Source organism: Poecilia formosa, unplaced genomic scaffold (assembly GCF_000485575.1).
Source record: "Poecilia formosa unplaced genomic scaffold, Poecilia_formosa-5.1.2 Scaffold287, whole genome shotgun sequence".
Classification (NCBI taxonomy): domain Eukaryota; kingdom Metazoa; phylum Chordata; class Actinopteri; order Cyprinodontiformes; family Poeciliidae; genus Poecilia; species Poecilia formosa.
In genome coordinates this window covers 303,037-325,922 of record NW_006800226.1, presented here as the reverse complement: position 1 = coordinate 325,922, position 22,886 = coordinate 303,037, and the positions used below count along the sequence as shown (strand labels likewise).

At 36.2% G+C, this 22,886-nt stretch overlaps 1 protein-coding gene across 4 annotated transcripts in view; it reads left to right on the top strand.

Moving 5' to 3' along the window:
- Positions 1-22,886, top strand: part of brsk2a (BR serine/threonine kinase 2a) — a 183,935-nt gene that overhangs the window by 121,388 nt on the left and 39,661 nt on the right. For all 4 annotated transcript variants that reach the window (XM_016681600.1, XM_016681601.1, XM_016681598.1 and 1 more), the window contains exons 3-4: positions 9,664-9,749; positions 13,679-13,819. In XM_016681600.1, the coding sequence (XP_016537086.1) occupies positions 9,664-9,749; positions 13,679-13,819 (227 nt within the window). The remainder of the gene's footprint in view (positions 1-9,663; positions 9,750-13,678; positions 13,820-22,886) is intronic.

The window sequence follows — 22,886 nt, the reverse complement described above, 5'->3', positions numbered from 1 at the left end:
AACAGAAGATGTAGCGGGATCCCCCATCGAGCGCGACAGGAGACAGACGGACGTCCAAATCGATGGTGTTTGTTTCTCCTTTCAAAGGGATCAGCCGCTATGTTAGATAGATGAGATATTTATTTCCTCCCTTTTTTTTTGCTATGCTTATTTATGTCGGGCTTATCATTTCTGCTTCTTTCATTAAGAATAATGTTGTGGGACGATAACTTTTTGCTCAGTTTTTAAGAGCTTGTTTATTTCTTGGTTTTATCTTGAGATTTGTTAATCTTTTAATATAACATTTGATCTAGTGTGTTTTCATGTGTGTCTCTGTGTGAATACGGCGTAAACTCTTATCTATCACAATTTGGAACAAATACATTCGGTCTTAATATTGCAATTTTTTCTTTTTCTTACAGAGCTTAGCATTTTTTTGTCATAGGCATCTCGAGTAAATGAAGGCACCCGACACTTTTAGCACTACCTGCTCCTTTTCCTTTACACCTCTGAGCATTGATTGTTAATGACCTCAGTGTGCTGACATTTCTCCACTCACTAACAAATGAGCACTGAGTTCATTTGACATGAACTCTGTAAATCCTAATTAACAAAAGTGTAAGCTGAAAAGGAACGTCAATTTTTATAGTTTTTAGTTGACTCGTCCATCCGATACAGACTGAATTGTTTGTAACTTATGTGACGAAAAGTAAAGCATGTAAAGCAAGTCTTTGTTCAACTTTGTGGTACTTGGAATTCTCCCTCATACTTCTAAATTTGGCAGATATGTTGTCATATTTCTCAAAACAATTGTACACTTTAAATGAACTTTTTCCTCCATAATTTGGTGAATTCATTGCTGCAACTTTTCCATAGTAAGGTGTGGAGATGTTCCATTTAATTCCCATCTTTTTCTCTTCATTGTGCATAGTTGCACAATAACCTTGTTTTAAAGTTTTGCAATTTTCTGACCCAGGTAGCTCAATGCACCTGCGTCTTACTTGAATGATTATATTTTCTTTCAACCTTTTAAGATTTGCTAATAGAAATGGCCATTGAGTTGCATCAGATGCCCCAGGGAAAGATGCATTCTTGAATATGAAAAGAGGCCTACGTTAGGTTAATAAACATGAGAAGAGTACAGAATCCTCAATAATATGTTAAATGTTAATTGGTTTATGAACCAAAATTATGATCAGAGAAATATTGTCAATAGTGATCTCCTCTTCTGTTTGTTTCCAGCAGTAGACAAATTTGGCACAACAGACATTCAGAAAGCTGAAGCGATGTATGAAAATGTTGTGAAAAAGTTCCATATTTTTTGTTTCTCATTTCAGAAAGTGAAACGGTTATCAAATAAGTCAAACTTATTACACATAGCAAAATATTTTATCTTGAAACTTGAAATGTAGTATTACAGAGAATTAGAACCTTATATAAGATCAATAAAAATAAAAATCAAAAAAGTGTTTTTCTATGTACTCGGTTGGGGCTCCAACACAGCCCTTCATTTCTTCTGTAAATCCCATAAATTGCCAATGATTTTGCATGACAATCTTTTTAAGGCTGTGGTTATCTGTGATGCTGGTGCAATTTTTCCTACCTTTTTCTTTCCACTCAACTGACTGTGAATAAGTTTAAATACAATGCCACAAAGTTGTATAAAACAAAGGCTTGAAATATTAAATATTTTTGATATATTATTAATGTCCTATAAGTAATGAATGTACATAATGATTCCACACGCTAGGGATACAAAATTATTACCACTGACTGCCTGAAAAATCAGTTTTCTTGTAAATCGCCTTAGCATCATCGTGTAGTACTCGTACTCAAACACCAACATGGTCTTTACAACATGGCCGTCTCCACGTTTACACCTACATAGAAGTTCATTATTACACCCATTTGTGGAAGACCTCTGCCATCATAGTCAATTAGGACCAAGGTTATCCACGGACATGTCTGTTAGTATGAAATGATGTGGCTTGCCATGAGTTTAAATGTCTTCCTGATGGATCCGTCAACAGAACAGAAACATGATTACAGAGACTGAATGAGCGAAACCAAGAGTAAATGAGGGGCAGGAGAGAAAGACGAAGGAGGGGGAGGAATACTAAAATTGGGTTTGGGTGGGAAGCAGTAATGAGAGCCATTTCAAAGGATGGTAGATGGATAAAGGATACGGATTAGCAAGCCAGGAAAGACTGTGTCCTGATTGATTTACATGTCTCTGACATTGATCAGACTCCCCAGTGTAGGGACTTTACCTGCTATGTTCAAAGGATGACTGATAAAGTGATTATCAAAAAACCCTGCTGTGTTTTCTGACTGTGTATCTGTGTTTATATGTGTGAAGATGTGCAGTTGTATTTCAAGAGGTTCCCAAGGTGGAGAGAAAACCAATAAGCAAAGAGAGAGATGAAAGTAAGGGGAAGAATCTCCCCCCCCCCGTTCAGTTTAGCGGCTTTGACAGGAATAGAACTGTACAGTTATGGTTTTATTTCATATTTGTCCTGCTCTCTGTGGGTCCAACTCAGTTGTGGAAGATAACAAAGTTACCTGTATGGACTTGTTACCTCAACAAATGTGGTTAAATCTGCGACCCTGAACTTGTCTTTGTAGATTCCTTATCCAATTTGGAAGAAACAGGTTTTTCCAAAAACAGATTTTGTCAGCATAAAGTTGAAAATGTTGTGATGAACAACAAGAGTTACGCCTTGGCTCCCTGTTATGAAAGTCTTTAAACACAGCTGTGAAGTGTATATTTGAATTGTGGACACAGTGTGTCAAATTCTTCTCTATCGGCAATAAAGAAAAAGCTCACAGACACAAATCCATGTACACACCAGTTTGGCCACCCTCTGTAACTGGGAGAAAACACAATTTGTGTCCCACTGGCTCACTGACCAACATATGGATGGAAGTCGCTCATGGCTTGCAGTGATCAGTGGTGTGCGAGTACACTGTTTCATAGTCATGTGTCCACACGTCACAAGTATGAATGGATGACTTACTGACTGGTGTTTGTGAGCCAGTAGCCAAACTGTGCCATGTTCTCCCCATCTGCTCATTTACAGTTGGCTAACCGTCTTCTTCCATCCGGTCGTTACCTCAACAATGCTCCTTCATCCAACTGTCAAGTTTACATTTATTTGATGCATGCACACAAAATTTATCTGTTTATAGATCGTATTAAAATGTCTCAAAGATTTTAAGAAGGGAAACTAGACAAAATCTTGTCTTCTGGTCATCTTATTCTTTTGGGAGAAAGTAAAGTTGAGTGCAAATTTATTTCTACACTTGGACTAGTAAGTTTTGAATACCATATTTTTTCCCCTTGCTTACATTTTCTTAAAATCTATGGGGGCATCTTTCTAATTGCTGACCAACCTTTTGCATGTTTCCACTGGTAATTTGATCATTTCTTTTTTGGGACGAGCTCAAAGACTTTGGCGCTGAAAGGCCCTCCTTGCCGTTAACCTAATCTTAAGCACAGCTTCACAGATTCTCTTTAGTGTACAATTATTTTGTAGAAAAAAAATTGTAGCATGCTGAAAAGTAATTATACCCTTTCATAATAGTCAATAAGAAATCAGTTATTGGAATTCTAGCAATTAAATGCTTCTGGTATTTGCAGACAGCAGGCAAGCTTTTTGGGCGTCTAACTGGTCATTTTGATCATTCATCTGTCGTTGAGGTTGAAACGCCTCCTGGCTCTCAGATTCAAGTTGGGACTCTGGCTGCACCACTTTAGACCATTTATATTACAGACACTCACCAACAAATTGGTAAAATTAAATGATTAATTTGCCTCTAAATCTGCCAGGAGAAAATCTCATTTTGGGCTTGACTGTAGATGACTTGTCTGGTGAAATCCAAGTGAGACAACAAATAGATTGCCTGCCGACGTCCAAATTCGTGGCAGAGGTCCCATGGGAGTCTCAAGTTCAAATTCAACATGGCTGCTGGGTATAAAACTAGAGAAAGTTTCAGAAATACACAATTAATTTTCTTCTGAGACTTTGGGTCTTGTGAAACCAGTCACACACAGTACTGTCAGTATGAAACATCAATCTATAAATACGTTCCTTTGTGTTTGATAAAAAAAAATAAAGTTAATAGGCATTTTTATCTTAAGTGGTTAGGTTTGCCACAACAAACCTAATTCAACCAAACTCCACTTGAATTCAAAGTTCCAAGACATATTCACTGATATGGCAAACCTCCAAATTAAATGGAGTATAATTTTTTTTCTCTAGGCACTCTTGTTGAATTAATCCCTTGTTTCCTTTAAGTTCACAAGCTTAGCAGTTTTGATTGTTTGCTCATCACCTTGTTATCACATGGTTGGTTTGCATTATGATGCTGCTGAAAAGGCGTCCGTTCACCATGTTGTATTAATTAACTACATGAGAGCCTGCAGGACCCGAGGGGTTTTTGAGGCGGATTGATGGAGATGGCACTGCCTCTCTTTACTCTCAATCCTCAACATTTATTCCTCATCAATGCGGAGAATTGCATATTTTTCTCTTTAGAAGACTTCCAGATTCACTCCATCTCCCTTTGTTTATCCTATTGTTTTTTTCCCTTCTATCTACCCAGTTATTCTTGCATTTACTTTGGTCTCCATGTTGGCAAGCCACCCGCATATTTTTTTTGTTTTTTTTCCCTGACACACATGGCTGCCCTGTTGACTTTGATCCTCAGATCTTGGTATCAAGGGACGTTTTGCTGGCATGCCTGGGGGAGGTGACAGAAATATCTGTGTTTTCCTTCTGCGTGCAAGAGAGCGAATGAGGTAAAGGACTGAGACAGTGCGAGGTGCAATAATGGCTGAGTGAGAGATGACAGAGCCTGTGATCCATTATTTTCCCCTTTGAGATTTTGGGCCGGTCCCTCTGTGTGGTCGCTCTTTGACATACGCAGCATCAATCTAATCACCTTGCATCTTTTTGCCTGTCTCTGTCTTTCTTTAATCCTCTGTCATCTCGTGCTAACCACTATGATCTAACCAGTAATTTGTTTGTGCATCCATTCAGTCATTCAGGTGGAGGGCTGTAATTTAGAGAATCAATTGCCAGCTGATGGAGCTTTGCTAAAGTTGTTCTCGTACTCTATATGTGGAGCGTCATTTTCTTATTGCCTCATTTGTCCTGATAGCCCCCACACATTCCAGTTCTTCTTGCCTGTGCCTTTCATATAAGACTTTATGAAAATAATACATTATCCATACTTAAAATTCAGTTTTAGTAACAAATGTCATAGCAAAAGCTAAAGGCCAAGATGAAGAAAATAATCATTTTTCTAAAGGATCTGATAAAGCAAATGAGAGTGTCATTGCAAATGTCTCTCTGGGGTTATTATGTTCAAGGGGTCTAGGGGTCTTTTTGGCTACCAAAAGGACCCCTAGCCCCATACTGAGCAATTATAACATGGATATAAAGTTTAATTTTGAGACATCTTCAGCATATAAAATCTGCGCCCAACCGTTATACTAAAACTTTGGTTTACTCTCCAACAAAACTCGCCAACTGATCTACTTTTGTGTGGAGGGATGTGACTCAAATTGGAAACCCTGTGCAAGTTAGAGTAGTCGGTCCCAATCTTCACATTCTCTAACAAGCTCCTCTTCTACTCATAATCACCAAAATAATAACCACCACTGTTTGCTCTCAGCCGCTGGATTTGGATGATGTTTTCCCCCCTCAGTTTTATCTTGGAGGATTGATCAAATTGGTATTTCAAATTGTGGCAAATCATAAGAGGAAGACAGAAGGCAAGAATGATAAAAAGTTAAGGTGTGTTCAGCCGACCACCTGTCCACCTGTGCGTGTGTGTGTGTGTGTGAGTGATCGGTGCTCAAGAGTCTGCTAATGAAGTACTTTGGAGAAATGGCAGCTGAATAGAAGTGCCTACACTCACAGATGTGAAACTTAATGAGAAAGAGTGTGCTATATTCAGGATACAGGCCAAGACAGAATATGGCCACCTGGAATTTAAAACTTTTGGAGGGGGTGGATGTGTGCATTTGGCGGTCTGATAAAAAGTGAGAAGGCAATTACTCACTGTCTTATGCATGGAGTAGATGAGCAATAATTTATTCAGCAGCACAACACATTTTTCCACTCCTTTTTGCAATTAATAGAAAGCGAGTTGTCACTGTATTTTCAAATCGTTGTGGGATAATCACTGTTGTTTAATTCAACAGTTTTCTTTATAACATGAAAGAGCGAAACGTGGTTCACTGATTTACATTAGTGCATTAATCAGCAGCTAATCTAATAAGAAGGCGGTTTTAGTCCTAAGCCTTTACACTGAGCCTCGTTTCTCTTATTTTAATTAACAAAAGACTGGAGAGGGGAATCTTAGGAAGCCAGCTGCCTGATTTGAGGCATTTCGGTGGCTCATCCCTGCCTGAGACCTGCTTAGCATTAGTCTCTTTGCAGGGAACCCCACTGCTAGGCCAGGCACCACGGGCTTGCTCTTAATAACACACCTCAGCCTAAGGTGAGGAAGTGGCATAGTTTAGGGCTGCTGATGGAACTCATTAGTTTCTGGATTAGTCCAAGTGCTTTCATTACGTGGTACTTCATGGTACTGTTAATTATGCATTTACCACTTTACCCCATTTAGATGAGCTTTGTTCTTAGATTTAACACCGTTCCCACCTGTGACTTTTTAGGATTTACTTCACTTGCCCTGTGCTAGGCTTTTCCTCAAGAGAGATTAAATATGATCGCTCAGCAGGGGAGAGGTGTCTGTCAACCAGCTGTGAGGTAGGAAGTTGACTTAAAGGAAGAAAACCTTAAAAAGCTTGTATCTTGTGAAGTGAAATCACACAGAACTACACAGGAGGTAAAAAAAAAAAAGTGCTGGAAACAAGATAACATATTAGAGACTATACGAGTATAGTGGATTGAAAAGGTATCCATAACTCTTAACTGTTTTAGTTAGCCATGTTACAACAATGCCTTCAGTATACTGTTTTGGGATGTTATGCTATTTATGTGATCAGTTAAAATTAAAATGTTAACCTCTAAAACGGTATTTTTTTCATGCTTTGGCAAATGTTTTTTTTTTTTTTTTTCTAGGATTGCATTTTACTTAGCTCCATTAATATTCACTATAACTTTAAACGGCTTCCCTGTCCATGCCAAAGAAGCACATGTTTTATGATGAGAATGCTGTTGGGCTGATTTGCTGTGTCATTTTCTGTTCATGTTTAGCGTTTTTGTTTGGATTCGTCAACTTTTTTTCCTTAAATGTCGCTTCCATGGCTTGTGGCTGATTCAGACAGGTACTTTCAACATGGGTTGTCTTGTTGCCACTCTTCTACAAAGGCCATGCTTGTGGAGTTTATAAGTAGTAGCTGTCTCCCACCTGAGATATGAATCTCCGCAACTCCTTCATAGTTTCTACAATATACTCTGCTCTCTGTTTCGCCCTTGAGTTGAGATAATTTTAATATTTTTTAGTGTTTGCATCTGGCATTTAACAAGACATAGTATTCTCAGTTTGCTTACAAATTATTAGCTTATATGTTTGTTTGTTTTTAATCTATGAAGTACCTAAAATACTGGCAAACATTTAGTCCTCCTTGAAACCTTTTTCAATGCTTAAGCTGTATGTTGTCAGTCAGCACAAGTAGAGTTGTATTTGTCAACTAGCAGGTCAAATCAAGAACTACTTCCTTTCTTGGTTCAAAATAAGAGACTCGAGCAGAGATCACATTTATTTGGTGATCATAATAATGGCTTAAACTTACTTAACAAGATGACATCACATGCTGACATCAACTGGTTAACTATTGTGGAATAAAAAAAAAAATATTGTGACCTTTTTAATTACATACTGAAGACCTCATCACTCAATAACTATTTAGAGTAAATGGTTAGTCTTGGTTGTATTAATACTAGTAAAAAAGGCTACTTTTTACTGTATGCTACTTTAAAAGTTTCATGTTTATTTATTGGAAAATGATTAAGTTTAATTAGTCTGCATTTTCTTTTTATCGTAATGTTTTGTGACATGTGACTTTTTCAAGTGTGTTGATGAGCGTTGTTATCTTTGAGACGATAATTATGAATCATGTATCTAGATGAATTACAGGTAGAGCTGACAGGAGCAATTATTGGTAAATGACATTGCTAAAAAAAAAATAATTATTTTTGAAGGGCTTTATTTCACACCCAGCTGAGCAAACGACTTTATAGGAATTTAACAGAAACACGGCGAGCCGACAGATCAAAGTTTGCCTTCGTTCCGCAGAAATGCTCACGAAAACCCAAACATTATGAGGAAGACGTAAAGCAACGTGAAGGCTGTCACAGGCATGGTGAAACTGACTTTGATGAAATCAAGTTAAGACAGAGGAGCCTTTAATTCACACGGCTCTTTGATCTCCATCTTTGTCAGGAAAAGTTAGAATCCATTTGAAATGTGAAAGAGCAGGGCGAGCAGATAACATGGAGGAGAGCAGGGTTGCTGAGGATTAGCTGTGGCTTCTGTCAGAGTGGTTTCCCATGCTGATTTTCAGTGTCAGCTGAACATGCTGACAACGATCTCTAGAGATGCTGACACAAGTCCAAACTGATCAGCTCTATTATGGTGAATTTCGACTCTCGCTGCTCTCGGTAGTGAACTGAAAATATCTCTCAGAAGCTCAGAAGTTGTAAAGTCTAGAGTCGACTCCTCGCTTGTTCCGACTTGTTCTGTCTTTATATGAACAATCAATATGTCAGACACTTGTGGAATAAAGGAGCTACTGCAGCAGCTGTCTGGACATTTTACACACCTTTGTACCCAGAGGCTGCAGGCTTGGTGGACAGAAATACCCGGTTGTGACAGGTTGCTCTCTGCGCTGCTGTCTAAACAAGCTGGCCCTTATACAGCAAAAGAACACCACTGGAATATGACATAAAATTCAGTATGAACAATGCACTGAACAAGTATTAGACCTGTCTTTTATTTTTTAATATTACAACTACAGTTTTATTGGGGTTTTCTCATGAAAATAAAATGTGAATGTATGTCGAGCCCTGTCCTACTGTTTTAACAAAGCTGGCCGGAACTCAGGTTGAGTAGATAACCAGTACAGTTTTTATTAGATAAATTGTACAAAAATGCAGTTTTGTGTGTTTTTGTACCAAAAACTGGGCAAAATATCATATGTAGGAACCTGATGGATACATCCTCCTAAAATAGTTACATGATCTGTAGTTGCATCAAAACGTGTTTGTAAAACATGTTATATGTATAATTTTACCTTTCCACATCACAGCTATTCACTACTTTGTGTTGATACCTACTCCCTACCATAAAACACATAAAATGTTGATCTTGTGTAATTCGAAAAGGAGGTACGAATACTTTTGCAAGCCATTTTAGTTTCTACCCTTTTTTTTTAAGCTGCCCACATTTCTACTCGTGCTTGGAAGATAAATGGTAGAAATAAGTTTTTGACTTACATTGTTCTATCTCCTGGTTTTCCTAATCTACGTCACAAATGACTCCCAGCTAACCTCAAGGTAAACCCACTGGCTAGACCTCATCTTATAAAAATAAAGAAAAAGGATTGAGGGTTTATTAATATTTTTATTGGAATTTAACAGTGTGAATTTTTCAGTAATCAAATCCTCTTTTGCTCTTTTCCCTCTGAATTTTTCTCTTTCTCTCTTGCAGGTGGAGCGAGAAATAGCTATTTTGAAGCTCATAGAACACCCACATGTTTTAAAGCTTCACGACGTCTATGAAAATAAAAAATACTTGTAAGTATGAGCAATTTCTTTCACCAGTCAAAACTTTCAAGAAACGTAGTATTATTTTGATAAATTATAAAAAATTGTGTGGTCACACATTTTTGTTCAGTTGGTTCCTACAAAGTCTGGAGAAAACTAGATACAATATGAAGTTTAAAGTGTCTCTCAAGTCTGGATACATTGGGGGGGGAAAAAAAACAAGTTTGGTAAAGATATTGTACGTCCAGACTTTATCTAAATGTTGCATCTATCCAACATTGTCCATTTATAAATCAGTTTGTCAGTGGAGCCATCCATCCATTTGTCTTTTCTTTATTTCAAATTTTCCTTTATTGCAGTCTGAGGTTACATAAAGTATTTAAGTTGTAACGTCTGTAGAAATGTTCATCTGTCCACCCTGTCATTAGTTTGTCTATCCATTCATTCAGCTGCCCATCCATCTGTTTGCACATTTTTCAACGGTCTTGCTGACTGTTGCAGGTTGCACATCTAAATGCAGAAATGTTTGCAGTATTTAAGTTAAGTATTTATGTGTCCTTTGCTCTTGAAATTTAGTCTGGGAAAGTATGGAACTTTTACATAAAAAAAAAAAAATCAAAGGAACTTTATACATTATATTCACTGTTAATGATATCATTTCTCTCAGGTGGTCTCTTGGGAGTAGCGATTTTAATGCAGCAGATCATCTTATGATTGCAGGGCAACTGTGACTGCCTTCAAGGGCTTGGATGCTCCATTAGTACTGGCATTGAGCATTTATTTGGTCACGCACACCAGGGGACTGCTAATAGCAGGGGGGAAGTCTCTGTAATAAAAACGTTGCGATGCGCTTATCAGCGTCAACACCACCGCATTAAGAAACATTTGCCATGGAGAGGCCGCTGCAGCAGCTGTGTTTACACACAGATGCTAAATCTATTAACTAAGTTTAACAGCACTGAGTGACAACCCCATCAGTTAGTAGACCTCCCGATCTGCAGAGGATTGCTTGTCAACTAAATTCAGCTACCTCTTATCTGCAGCTTATGGGTCGTGTACAGTATCGGGCATGCTGAACGGTACATGCCATCCTTTTCAGAGGCTATGGCATGCAGAAAATTTGAATTCAAGTCAGTAATTGGATTTTGAAAATCTCATTTTTTGCTCATTGCTTCATCACTTTTGACAGACGGTCACCAGTAGCATCACAGAAGACAAATTACTTTACATTTGCGTAAAGCGTCAGACTCCAACACATATACCCGAATCGCTAATGCGATTTTGCTCTTCACATGGTTCAGATTCCTGCTCGGATATCATCACCACTTGAAAGCCATTAATTAATAGGCATGCAGCGTGTTTGGTTTTAGCACTCCCAGGGCTTTAAAGATTTATTATTTTTGCTGGCACAAATCCTACAACAAGCTGTTAAAACTAATGTGGTGTTTATGTATATGGGAGGTGGCGAGAATTTGATACCTAACCTAACAATAATTTATTTATAGGTTGAATGAATAAACATATTATGATACTGAGATAAATTATGGCTCTAAGAATGAAAAATGCTCACGTCTGAAACTGCAGTGCATCTTAGAACCCTTGATTTGTGTGTGCGTGTTGTTTTCAGTTTATTTATTTGCGTTTTGATGCTGTAGAGCTCAGGTAACAAAATGGTAGCCTCAAATTCCTTTTACATTATGAATTAGAAACTTTCAATTTTTTTTTTGTGTGCAAATCCTGTAGTTTGCCATAGATTTTGTAAACCATTTGCTTTCTTTGTACAATTGAAAAAAAATATGAAGATCAAACCCTTAAAGAAATAACTAGTTAGAATTGGTAAGCTATATTCTTGTAGGTATGGTAGCTCCTGCTGGAACAGAGATCTCTTCAAAAAATTACATTTAGTTTGTCTTTGATTAGTTTTTAAGATATTTATAATAAAAAAATATTTAGAAAGTGTTGCATAACTGAAACAATAATTGAAATACCAACTCATTAAACTTAGCTTAAAGAGGTTGTGGCAAATTATGGACCACAAGGGCTGTGTGTTCTGCATAATTTAGATATCACTGCTCCAAACACACCTGTTCTACATCATTGACTCATTAAAAGGCCTCTGCAGAAGTTGTTGACATGCAGAGGTAATCAATAATTGTTAATTAATCCAATAATGTTCAATAATCCATTTGAATTGAACAAAGTTCCAAATTAATGCTGTTTTTTTTTTTTTTTTTTTTTTTCCTTATATTGTTTCCTGTGTCTTATCTAGATTATACAGCTTCAGTAGCTGTGTATTGCCAGTGTTTCAGAAAGTTTTCTTCTAACAAAATGTGTCTCAGAGGAAGTGATGCCTTGAAAATGTGTATTTGGCCTTGTTCAAAAACATTTCAAAGAGATTTAAAAAATATATGTTGTCTGTATGTAGTGGTTATAGAAATGAACAAAAACGGTTATATAGAGATCTACTTTGCACCAGAAGTCAGGGAAAACAGTAGAGGAATATTTTTCTTTGTTTTGTCTTTCTTTGTTCCATTTTTCCATTAAACTTGAAATACACTTTGATGTTAAATTTATAGCTGCATAATGCAAATTGTAATGCAAATATTTATTTATCTAAATCACAAAGACTGCTAACAGTCGTTGAGTTCTTATAAAATAGAACCAGTTTCTGTTTTAGTTTTCTTAATACTGATTATAAAAGCACTTAGTCAATCTAAAAAGTCTTATATAGAGTCCAAGAACTATAATCATACAAAGTAACTGCAGACATCTTTTAAACCTTTGTTCCACTGGTTTTATGTATAAACAAAACAATCACCACTGTTGTAGTGTGGATCCCATAATAAAAAGAGAAACGTTTAGATTTTTTCATTTTATTTATTTATTTTTTTATTTATTTTATTTTTTTTCAGAAAACCTGCCTTTATCCATAATCCTGAATGTGCATGTTATGCACATCTTGAGTTTCTTTTGGCTAAAAAATAAACTTAATATTTACACCCAAAACAATCTCACTGGTATAAAAGTAAATTAACGTGCCTCGACTACAGTGTTCTTAAACAATTGTTGGATCAGGGGGAAAAAACTGTAGTGCTTTATTCAATTTTAAACCCAATATACACATCCTTGTCAATTCTCCCTGCTTCTTAGGTTAGTCTATATTTTTCATGTTTACATGTATCCTGTTTCACATGTTTAGAAGTAAGTGGCATATGTGCTGTAGTTCCTGAGAATTTACTGCAGCCAGACTTTTGGCTAAAGGGAGACCATGCTTGGTGGCCAGTACAGTCTGCAGCACCATATGGTAATCAGTGAAACTGAAATGATGGATGTGCACCTCATATTTTTTTCCAAGTAGATAGTTAAAGAAAAAAAAAAGCCTTTTTGTATTTCAACTTGTGCTTGTTATGAATAAAGCACTTTTCATGCGAGACATAAGAGCAGAGCAGGGGCCAGCTGGATTTCAACCCGGAGATGAAGCTTTGTTCTTGGGTCAGTGGAGATTTATCTTCATCCTGTCCCCTCAGAGCTGCAGACCATGGCCGAGCTATATATTCAGGATGACAGACTGGCTCTGTAAAAGTCTGACCACACAGACTTGAAGGCTACCTCAGCAGCAACTCTTTGAAAAAAAAAAACAATATGGCACGGATATGTTGGCTTTCCTTTTTTTAAATTCATATGATTGCACCGTGTTTGTGTAACACAGAATGTCAAAGAATCAGAATTCCCCACATATTTAGAACGTCAGGCTGCAAAAAAAACAAACAAAAAAAAAAAAAAAAACTCATGTTACATCAGTTCTGACAGTAATGTAAGGTCTTTGGATTTATTTTCTTCATGGCTCTGTCAGGGGACTTTATTATGAGATATAAGATACTTGTAACTGAGTTTCTCTTTCAGCTCTTCTGAAGCTTTTTTATCTTTAGATGTCTCTCTCAATTCTCTGTCTTTCTCAGGTACCTTGTGCTAGAACACGTGTCTGGTGGTGAACTGTTTGACTACTTGGTGAAGAAAGGCCGGTTAACACCAAAAGAGGCCAGAAAATTCTTCAGACAAATTATGTCTGCCCTGGATTTCTGCCACAGTCATTCAATATGGTAAGTTTTTCAATCTTTCTATTAAACGGCATCCTCCATCTGTTTATGATCGCTAAATGCTGTTTGTTGTGTAATGTAGAAGAGAAATTTTGACATCCTCAATTTTACCTTTACTAACGCTATAACGACAAACTTCAATGAATTTAATTTGAATTGTATGAGACATTCCAGCACACCACTATCTACAATTGCGAAGTGCTACTTAATGTCTCCTTTCCCTTCCTCAGTTCTACCCTGCTTTGTGTTCTATTACATGAAATCCTAATGACAATTATGATTTATTGTTGTGATGTGAAAAAAATAGGAATATGTGGGTATGAATGTATTTGCAAGACCCTGCAAATAAGCAGAATGTGGTTGCATGGATTTTTCTTTCCTTTAAAGAGATAAGAACTTTTAATTGATGTCTTCTTTAAAATATATATATATATCTTAATGCGTTTAGGCTCCAATATGAGTCCAAGTGATGAGATATTTGTGGCTTTAAAAGTCACATTTCTCACCTCCAATCCATAAAAATATCACTTACAATCTTACTCAGGGGGGTAGCACAGTCAATTTAGTTATCATACACCATTGAACAAATAATGAGCTCTACAGTGATGAATCCTGCAATGAAACCGTTCCCTCCTGAAGCGAGTCTGTGATCCAGTCTTCAGGATCTTTGGGAATACTGTTCAGCTATAAATCACCTGATTTAATATAGAAATTAAGCATAGAGAAAGCTGGGTGTCACATGTTTATGTGTTGAGTATTTATAAACACCTCTTTAAAAGATTTATAGATTAAACTCATGAATGTCTTGTGTGCTAAAATACAAATACAGTATAATGCAAATACAAATGTATTACTTATTATAAAGCAGTTTAGATAAACAGGATTGGCTAAAAATGAAGCGTCACAATTTTTAAATCTCTTTAGATATTTGTTTTCTGTTGATCGAATGCAGCTGACACAAATTATCTGATACATTTTGTTGTCGTTCTGATCTGACACCCTGTGTTGAGCCTCAGGGGGTAATTTAAATGTTTACCAGCTCATAGACTAGAGGCAATCAAATACTTCAAAAGTCAAACAAGTCAGCAGGGACTAAATTAGAGGGTTGTGTTTTGTGTGGTTTTTTTTTTCCTGTTTGAATGAGTGTGTGTACAATTCACAGAAACTTTTGTGATCCCAAAGCTTGCAAAGACTGTGTGCTTCTCTGGAGATTTAGTTTATAGCTTTGTATAACATGTGACTGTTATAACTTTGTAAAGAACATGTGAGAAAACAAAACAAAACTGAGGAATGACAAAGAATGTATTTTATGTCTTCAAATGAATTAAGCTAAAACTATATATATGTATATATATTTTTTTTAATTAAGTAAAGTAAAAGCCTGGTTCAATATCCGTTACGTAAGAAATGTCACAATGCAGATAAAAAACTGCAAACTCAAGGATGAAGCTTAATAATGCAAGCAACAACAGATTGAGAGTTAAGACTGGAAAATGGAATGCATCTTTCGCCGTATCGCAAACTTCTAACTTGTTTTGGTTAAACTGAGAGTGGCAGTGTTTTTACACATTAAATTTGAACCTCTGCTGCAGGGATGAGCCTCTTTTTATTTTTTTTATTTTTTATTTTTCTAAATTGAAAATAAAAGTCTGAATGTACGTCATGGAGTCCACGATGGATCTATGCAAGCAGGTTCTGGTGATGAAGTTCTGTTTTTAAAACTATTTTCCGACAAACCTGACCAGACCAGGCCAAAGTAACAAAAAATATCCAAAATGTAAAGGAGGATCATTTGACAGTAACATATTTAACATTTTAGACTGTTTACAAGACATGAAGCATGCACTAAATGTGATCCCAGATCAAATATTGCAGAACTGCCAGCACACACATGGCCAAATATGGCAACTGACCTTCACTGACCCTCTTTGTCTTGTAATCAGGTCTTCTTTCCTGTTTTGTTGCCTGAACTTTTGTCAGAGAACCAGGTATTTTGTCATCTTCATGCTCAGTTTTAGCATTATATATATTTGTCAACATTTCATCCTCAGAAATTAATTTTATTCATGCTTCATAAATGTTTGCTTAAATAACATTAACACAGTTTTAGCAGTTAAACATGTCAGACTATCCCTCTTTGAGAATATTACATCATTTTTTAATTCTAGAGTGATGCATTTGAGTTTGTTTAAAATTTAAAAAGCATAACTGATGGATTCTGTATTTGAACTCTGTGAGACCAAAAATAAGATTAATTTTTTTTTTTCATAACTGGGAATAGAGGAGAATTGTCCTACCTAAAGGAATTAGGTCTTTTATCAGCCTGTGTAAATAATGCCTGATAATAACTGAGAAGAACAGATTAGGCCAATTAGAGGAAAGCATCTGGGACTGACAGTGAGTGCATGCACGCACATAAATGATCACGGCCCTTTTATAGCCAGACTCACCAGCGTATTTGTCTTTCTTGTTTTACCTTGGTGCCTTCGCTCTTCAAATCCCTTCACTAACCACTCTAAGAAAATGATGCCTTGTGAATTTATCAAGAGAAGGATTATTTAGGGGAGTTGGGTCGCTCACTCAACTTTCTACCTTCCTCAATTAAGAGCAGACAGACAGAATCAGCCCTCCTCTCCTTCTTCCTTCCATCCCTTCCTAATGAGGTCCCAGCACCCCCCTCAACGACTTATAAAAAGACTTTCAGCAATCACTTCTTCCGTTTCTGAGCGTTTGCGCAGGGGACCTACGTAGGCCATTAGAACTGCTCTGCTTTCTCTGTGACTCAGTATCAGGGTAAGGGCATGTGAGGGAAAGTGGGTGGGTAGGGATTTGGGGGAGAGGGTTGTCACACATGGATTCTCAGCAATCCTTTTGTGCACACCTCCCACTTTTTTTTCTTTTTTTTTTCTTTTTTTTTTTTACTTCATGCTGCTGTTCTCCACCCCCGTTTGATCCCCAAATATCTCTCTTGGGCCAGATTGTTTCAGATCTGTATATAACTGAAAAAGAATACAGAAAGAAAGCCCTGTTATGACTCAGAGTTTTGCTTTCCTGACTCAGACTGCACTTTTGTTCAGAAAGATTATCTTTTTCATATGGAGGGAGAGAAAAGGGAAAGCATGTAAGAAAGAATCTATAGCTAGAACAGATGCATAATAAATCCCAGGGCTGTGAAAATGATCACTCTGTTCCTCTTTTTCTCAGCTGATGAAAAGTTTGTTGTAGAGCTGGACAGACCAGAATTTTGAGTAATTTGTAATACCCGTTATTTGTATAGTTTAAAATGCATTTGCACTTACTTGGATTTCCATTGTATTATTATCTTAAAGAACTAATGTATAAGACCATACAGCTGAAACTAGATATCTTGCATAAATTGTTCATTGCATTTTTTTTTTCCCCTTTGTGAATGAAATTAAATCAGAATCAATGTTTATGTTAGGATCACAGAACCTGTTTATGTTTGCTTTGAATGTTTTACAAAGTTAAATGTTTACATAAATTAAGATTACTGTAACTTCTAACAGTTTGGTGAAACCCCAGTAATATTCTACGCTCACTAGCTTCTGACGGGATCATACTCAAAATTTATTTAAATGAAGTCACGCCAGTGGATCTATATTTAAGTGAAGTCTTTAAACGAGGCCTGGGGAATACATCAATAACAATACATATTGCAATAGACCCGTAGTCAATATTTTATAGAATATACATCCAATAGAATCTTCCAGTCCAGAACCACACAGCATTCTGGGGGACGTGGGCAGAGGAAAGGCTTTAGCCTCTCAACCTCTCACCTGTTGTGCTGTAGAAGTTTCAGGTTTCGTCACCGTGCCTCGTAACAATTTAAGAAAGAAAGAAAGAAAAAAATCGGTGCTGAGTGAAATTTGGCACTATTTCAAATATTTAAATATTAAAGATTAATCTAACTTTAATACAAAATGGTGACAATAATTTAAAAAATACTCAGCAAAACCTAAATGGAAAGTGAAATCAAAATATACATTGTTCAGACACCAGTCATTATATGCATCTATGTCTATGCATCTTAAAAGTTTGTCATTACATTTAATGATCATTTAAGCCAGTGTCACATTGTATACTATGGGCCAACTGGTCAACAAATGGTACCAATAAAACCATTTTGACTGTTTCTATTCCACTAACTAGGTCACAGATTCAAAGTACATGCAATGACCCAGCTTCTAAAATATGCACTGTCATGCATACTTGTACACGCTTCCCGAAATGCTGTAATTTGCCTGGTGCTGCTGCCTCTATATGAGCATGCTGAGAAGGACCTCATCCAGCAATCCCATTGAACCCACACAGTGGCATAATGAGAGGTCACAGAGGCTCTACTGAAAAGATTAAAATGAGCGCCAGTATAACTGTGTAACTCCAGGACTGGGGAAAAAAAAAAAAAGTCAAAAAGGAAGCTGCCAGAGGTCAACTTTGAGGGTGGTTTCACAAGCAAATTAGTTTCCATCATTTCTTTAGCTGTCGCAGAAAATACAGTTGTTTGCAGAGCTGTTGAGAGAGATTTTGCTGAGTTGCATCAGTCAAAATATCTTTATGTCCTTGGTTGCATGATGCAGGTACTGCAAATTTGCTTCCTGTACATTCAATGATCTCTGTTGGCTTTAAATCTGGTGATGATGGAGTAGAGTAAATTAGCCAGAGACATTTAAATGTTCAACTGGTGCTAAATGAAGTATGTCAAAAAATACTCCCACCAGTGGCAGTTCTCCACCTTAAATAATTATTATAACCATTTGTATTTGCGTGGATTTTTTTGTATTCTTTCTAGGCTTCGCTAAATAATTTTTTTCATTTGAACCCAAATCATGAATTTCACAGCTAGCAACAGATATGTTAGCCTTGTTCCCTATTCCCATTTAGTTCTACATTTCATTCTCTCTGTCGCAGCTTTCATGCCTTTATCCAAATCACTTAAATCTGCTTTGTACTTTTGATATTTGAACATAAACAAGTTATATTTACCAAATCTAGGTACTTAAATGTGTTGAGTCCCTGTCATTAGCTGATTTGCTGTTGGGAAGCTGTTCAGCTGTACCTAATAATAAAGTGGCTCATCAGTTCAAACCTGAATTAAAACCTAAACACCTCCATTATTATGGACGGAAAGTATTCGGTTTGTGGCATGTTGGTGCAGTGACTTTGATACATACACGGTCACTCTTGACAGCTTCGTCTCTTGAATATTTAATAATACATTTTCTTGAAAGATGCCTGTCAGAACATTCAATGTCACCTTAGAAAAGTGAAACCTTTCTTGGATTTGAAATCACATCTTTATTTCTAGTGCAGTTGTCACTTTCCAGCCGTTCCACCAGAGAAACGAAATGCTGGAATTATTCAGTGCAGATATTGGATATTTATTCTCACATTCTTGGAGCTGTTGGAGAGATCACTCACGATAAAATACTTTGATAGCATCTTCCTCTCTGTATTTGTATATATATATATATATTTTTTTTGTGATAATAGCAGACGTTTTGGAATCTGAATAATATATCTGACAAATTTAAAAGAAACTGTGATTAAACTTCCCAACCTCTGTTAAATGAAAATGAATAGTTCAGCAAATTAATGTTGACTGATTTGTCGTCTGTCATGCTAATAATGTCCAAATCACAATTTTAACTGATGAAGAAAAGTCATTTAAGATCAGGCATTCAGTGATATTTTTTACATTTCCTGTGAGCAAAACATATTACTAAAGCCATAGTCAGCTAAAGTTTGCAGCTTCAGCCAACCTGCATTATGCCACATGTACCAGCGTTCACTTAATCTGTTGGACAAAAGTGTTCTTTCATGTCAAAACATCAAGTTTGGTAAGATTTCAGTCCACTGATGATCATTTCTTTAATGGTGCCAGTTAAACCGATTGGGTGTAACTTTAAATTATAGAAGTTGATGTTAGACTGAAATGAAATGAACAATTCAAATGAAATTAGTGAAACCGTAAAATTGTATTCAAAGAAAAATTGGGGTCGTATTGTGGTTCATAGTTTCTGAATAAGGAAAAAAAAAAAAAGATTATTGTATGAGATAGTTACAGTAGTAAAAGACTCAGAAGGAGAAAGGAAATGAAATAATAAAAAAATTAAAATAAGTTAGAAATATTGCCAAGTGTGTGTGAAAATAACAGATTGCATTTCAAAATGTATTATGACTGTCAAGTTTTCTCATACTTATTTAGTCCAAAAAAATGGATAACTACTTTAAGGAGCAACTTGCTCCAATGGTTACTGTTATTAAAGATCTTAAGTTGTTTCAGATTTTTATTATCTGTGGCAATCCTTCTGTGCTCTTCTGGCAGCTTGTTTGTTTGTTCTGCCTTAAAGGTCTGTTGCTCATCCCATCATCCCCTGTCAAACTCCTCCGGATTAAGAGAAAACGCAATGTTGCACACAAAGATTTGGCACAAATAGGACATGTTTTGTTGTATGCGTTTTACAGATCTGGCTGTTATTGTAATCCCACTTCTTGGTCACTGCATTACATGTGCAACAATACAGGACTGGTTTAGTGCTACTCAAAATTTGAAAAGAATAAACTGAAAATCCACCAAAATAAACAGCAAAAGCTTCTGAAGTCAGTCAAGGAAATAGAAGTTTCCCTTCTTCTGGTTAGAAATCCAGTATAATTGCTGACTCTTTATGAGTTGACTAGTAAAATTGGAACGGTCTTATTCGAGTAAATAAAAATGTGACAAAATAAAATGTACCAAGTTTGCATCAACTTTAGACTTCCTCTGATGAGTTTTACCAAAATATTTGAAAGATTTATATCTGTTTTTTCTAGACCCAACAGACACCAATCAAAAAATATAAATATATTTGTATCTTTGATTTAACAAAACTACACAACAATACTGTTGGCAATTGTGATATGTCTTTGAATAAATCTGTTTCAGGAAAAGTTTTATTATAGTTATGAATTCCTGAAGTAGACCTGCCATAAACTAAGCTGTACTTATTTAAAGGATGTTGTTTTATGATTAAGTTATGTGTTAAAATGCAGCAAAACATTTAATATTTAATTGGGAAAAGCTCCTAATGAGTTCATAAACTTAACAGGCAACCCGGGCAAAAAACATATTTTTTAAGCAAAACAGCTTATTACATTTGACTTTTTTCAAAATATTTCAAAATTTTTATTAACTGAATAGTTTAATATCTAAAAATAGTAATAATTAAAAAAAAAACTTCAATAGTATTAAATTATAGCATATCTAACACACGTTTCATGATGTACGTTATACTGTGGAGTGTAATTGCTAGCCAACCAAAAATAAAACGTACACACACGCATACTCCTGCACTTATCAGACCTTCATACCGCAGAACAATTAGTGTATGAGCTTTTTCCTGTTCATTTCTGTAATCATCAAACCGGGGTTATGTATATCGGATATGCTCAGATCATAGACACACTGCCGGTGTGGATTTGTGGTGCATCAGAGAAAACAAAGCTATGTCACAGTTCTGCACAGTTGTATAATGGGACAGATGGGATTAATTTGATGCTCTTCACAGGGACGAACAAGACATTCTGACTGGCTATGTGACTTAAACTTTTTATATTTTTAAAGAATAAAAAGTAAGTGTTGATGCATTATGAAAATAAAGAAATAATTGTATTTGTTCTGGAGGAGCCTATTTGCACCACACATATGCTGTTCCAGGCAGTGTGAGAATCGGTGTTAAAAATGGTTTGTGTCAAATGTGTCAACATAGGAATGCTGTCTTTTCTCTATTAAGCAAATTCATGACCAGGTTTTTGGTCATGATTTGATTGTATAATGAAGGATGTAAACTTAAGGAGTTAATCATACTACTCTTATTTGCAGTCATTGAATCCAAACAAGTCGTCATGTCTGATAATTCCATGCAGTAAGAATTGCCAAATTAAATTTGAGGAATTGTAAAACATGCATCTATTCAATTTAATGATTTTTAATGTTATTTCAGGGTTCTATACAGTCAAAGGAAAAAAAAAGAAGTTGAATGCAAAGCCAGTTCAGTTTCTTTTCTTCAAATGCTGTCCAGTAGGAGACAAATGCACAGTGACAAGATAAAAATATTCATTAGATCTTTATGTTGAATCTAAATCATATCTAGAATTGATTCTGTGTAATGAGTTAGAATGACCAGCACAGGTTAGATCAGAGAGGATGTTGTTTAATACATGAGCATACATTTATCTCAGTAAATTACAACATCAAGGCATTCAGTGATTCATTTCTAGATGTGAAACTCACGTAGGAGACAGATCCATTACACACATTCAGTGCATTTCAAGTGTTATTTCTATTAATTATTGTGACTTGCAGCCAGTGGCACAACTGCACATTATTCAGGTGGATGCGAAAACATGAATCGGCGCTGCATACCCACTTTTTGCGCCACTGCTTGCAGCCAAAGAATCCAAAATCCAGTTGATAGGCTAAGTAAAATATTACATTTTAATTTGTGGAATGTCAGCCTTCGAGAAAATTTGTCCATGTGCTGCACAGTTTATGCCAAAAATACCTGGTCAAGACTCCTTTAATACCTTAAGAAAATGCACAATGGCATGAGCCAACTCTTCTGTATTGTTGGTTCCAAGTCTCATCTTACTTTTTGTGTCTTTTGTGGGGGTTTTTTTCTTAGCCATAGATCCTTCGTCTCTGGTTCATGAGTGGCTTAACACGTAGAACCAACAGTTGCAGCGTGTGATTTGGATACATCAGTGTGTGGTGGTTCAATTAAGCACCATGTCTTCTGAATCTCATTGAAACTTGAATGGACTTTGCTTCACAATTCTCTGTTCTGCTCAAGTAACTGAATTTTTTTGTTGTTGTATTTTTCTTCTTTCTATTCATAAATGCTGTGTAATGAATCTGAGTTTTCACTGTTTGAATTGAGTTGACTTTAATATATTCACTTTTATGTCAACACCATCAACTAGTGAAAACATATTTTTTACCTTAACAGTGTCCTTGGTGGTTTTTCTGTGTTTTTGTTTTGTTTTGTTTGTCTGTTGTGTCTCATGCTTTTAT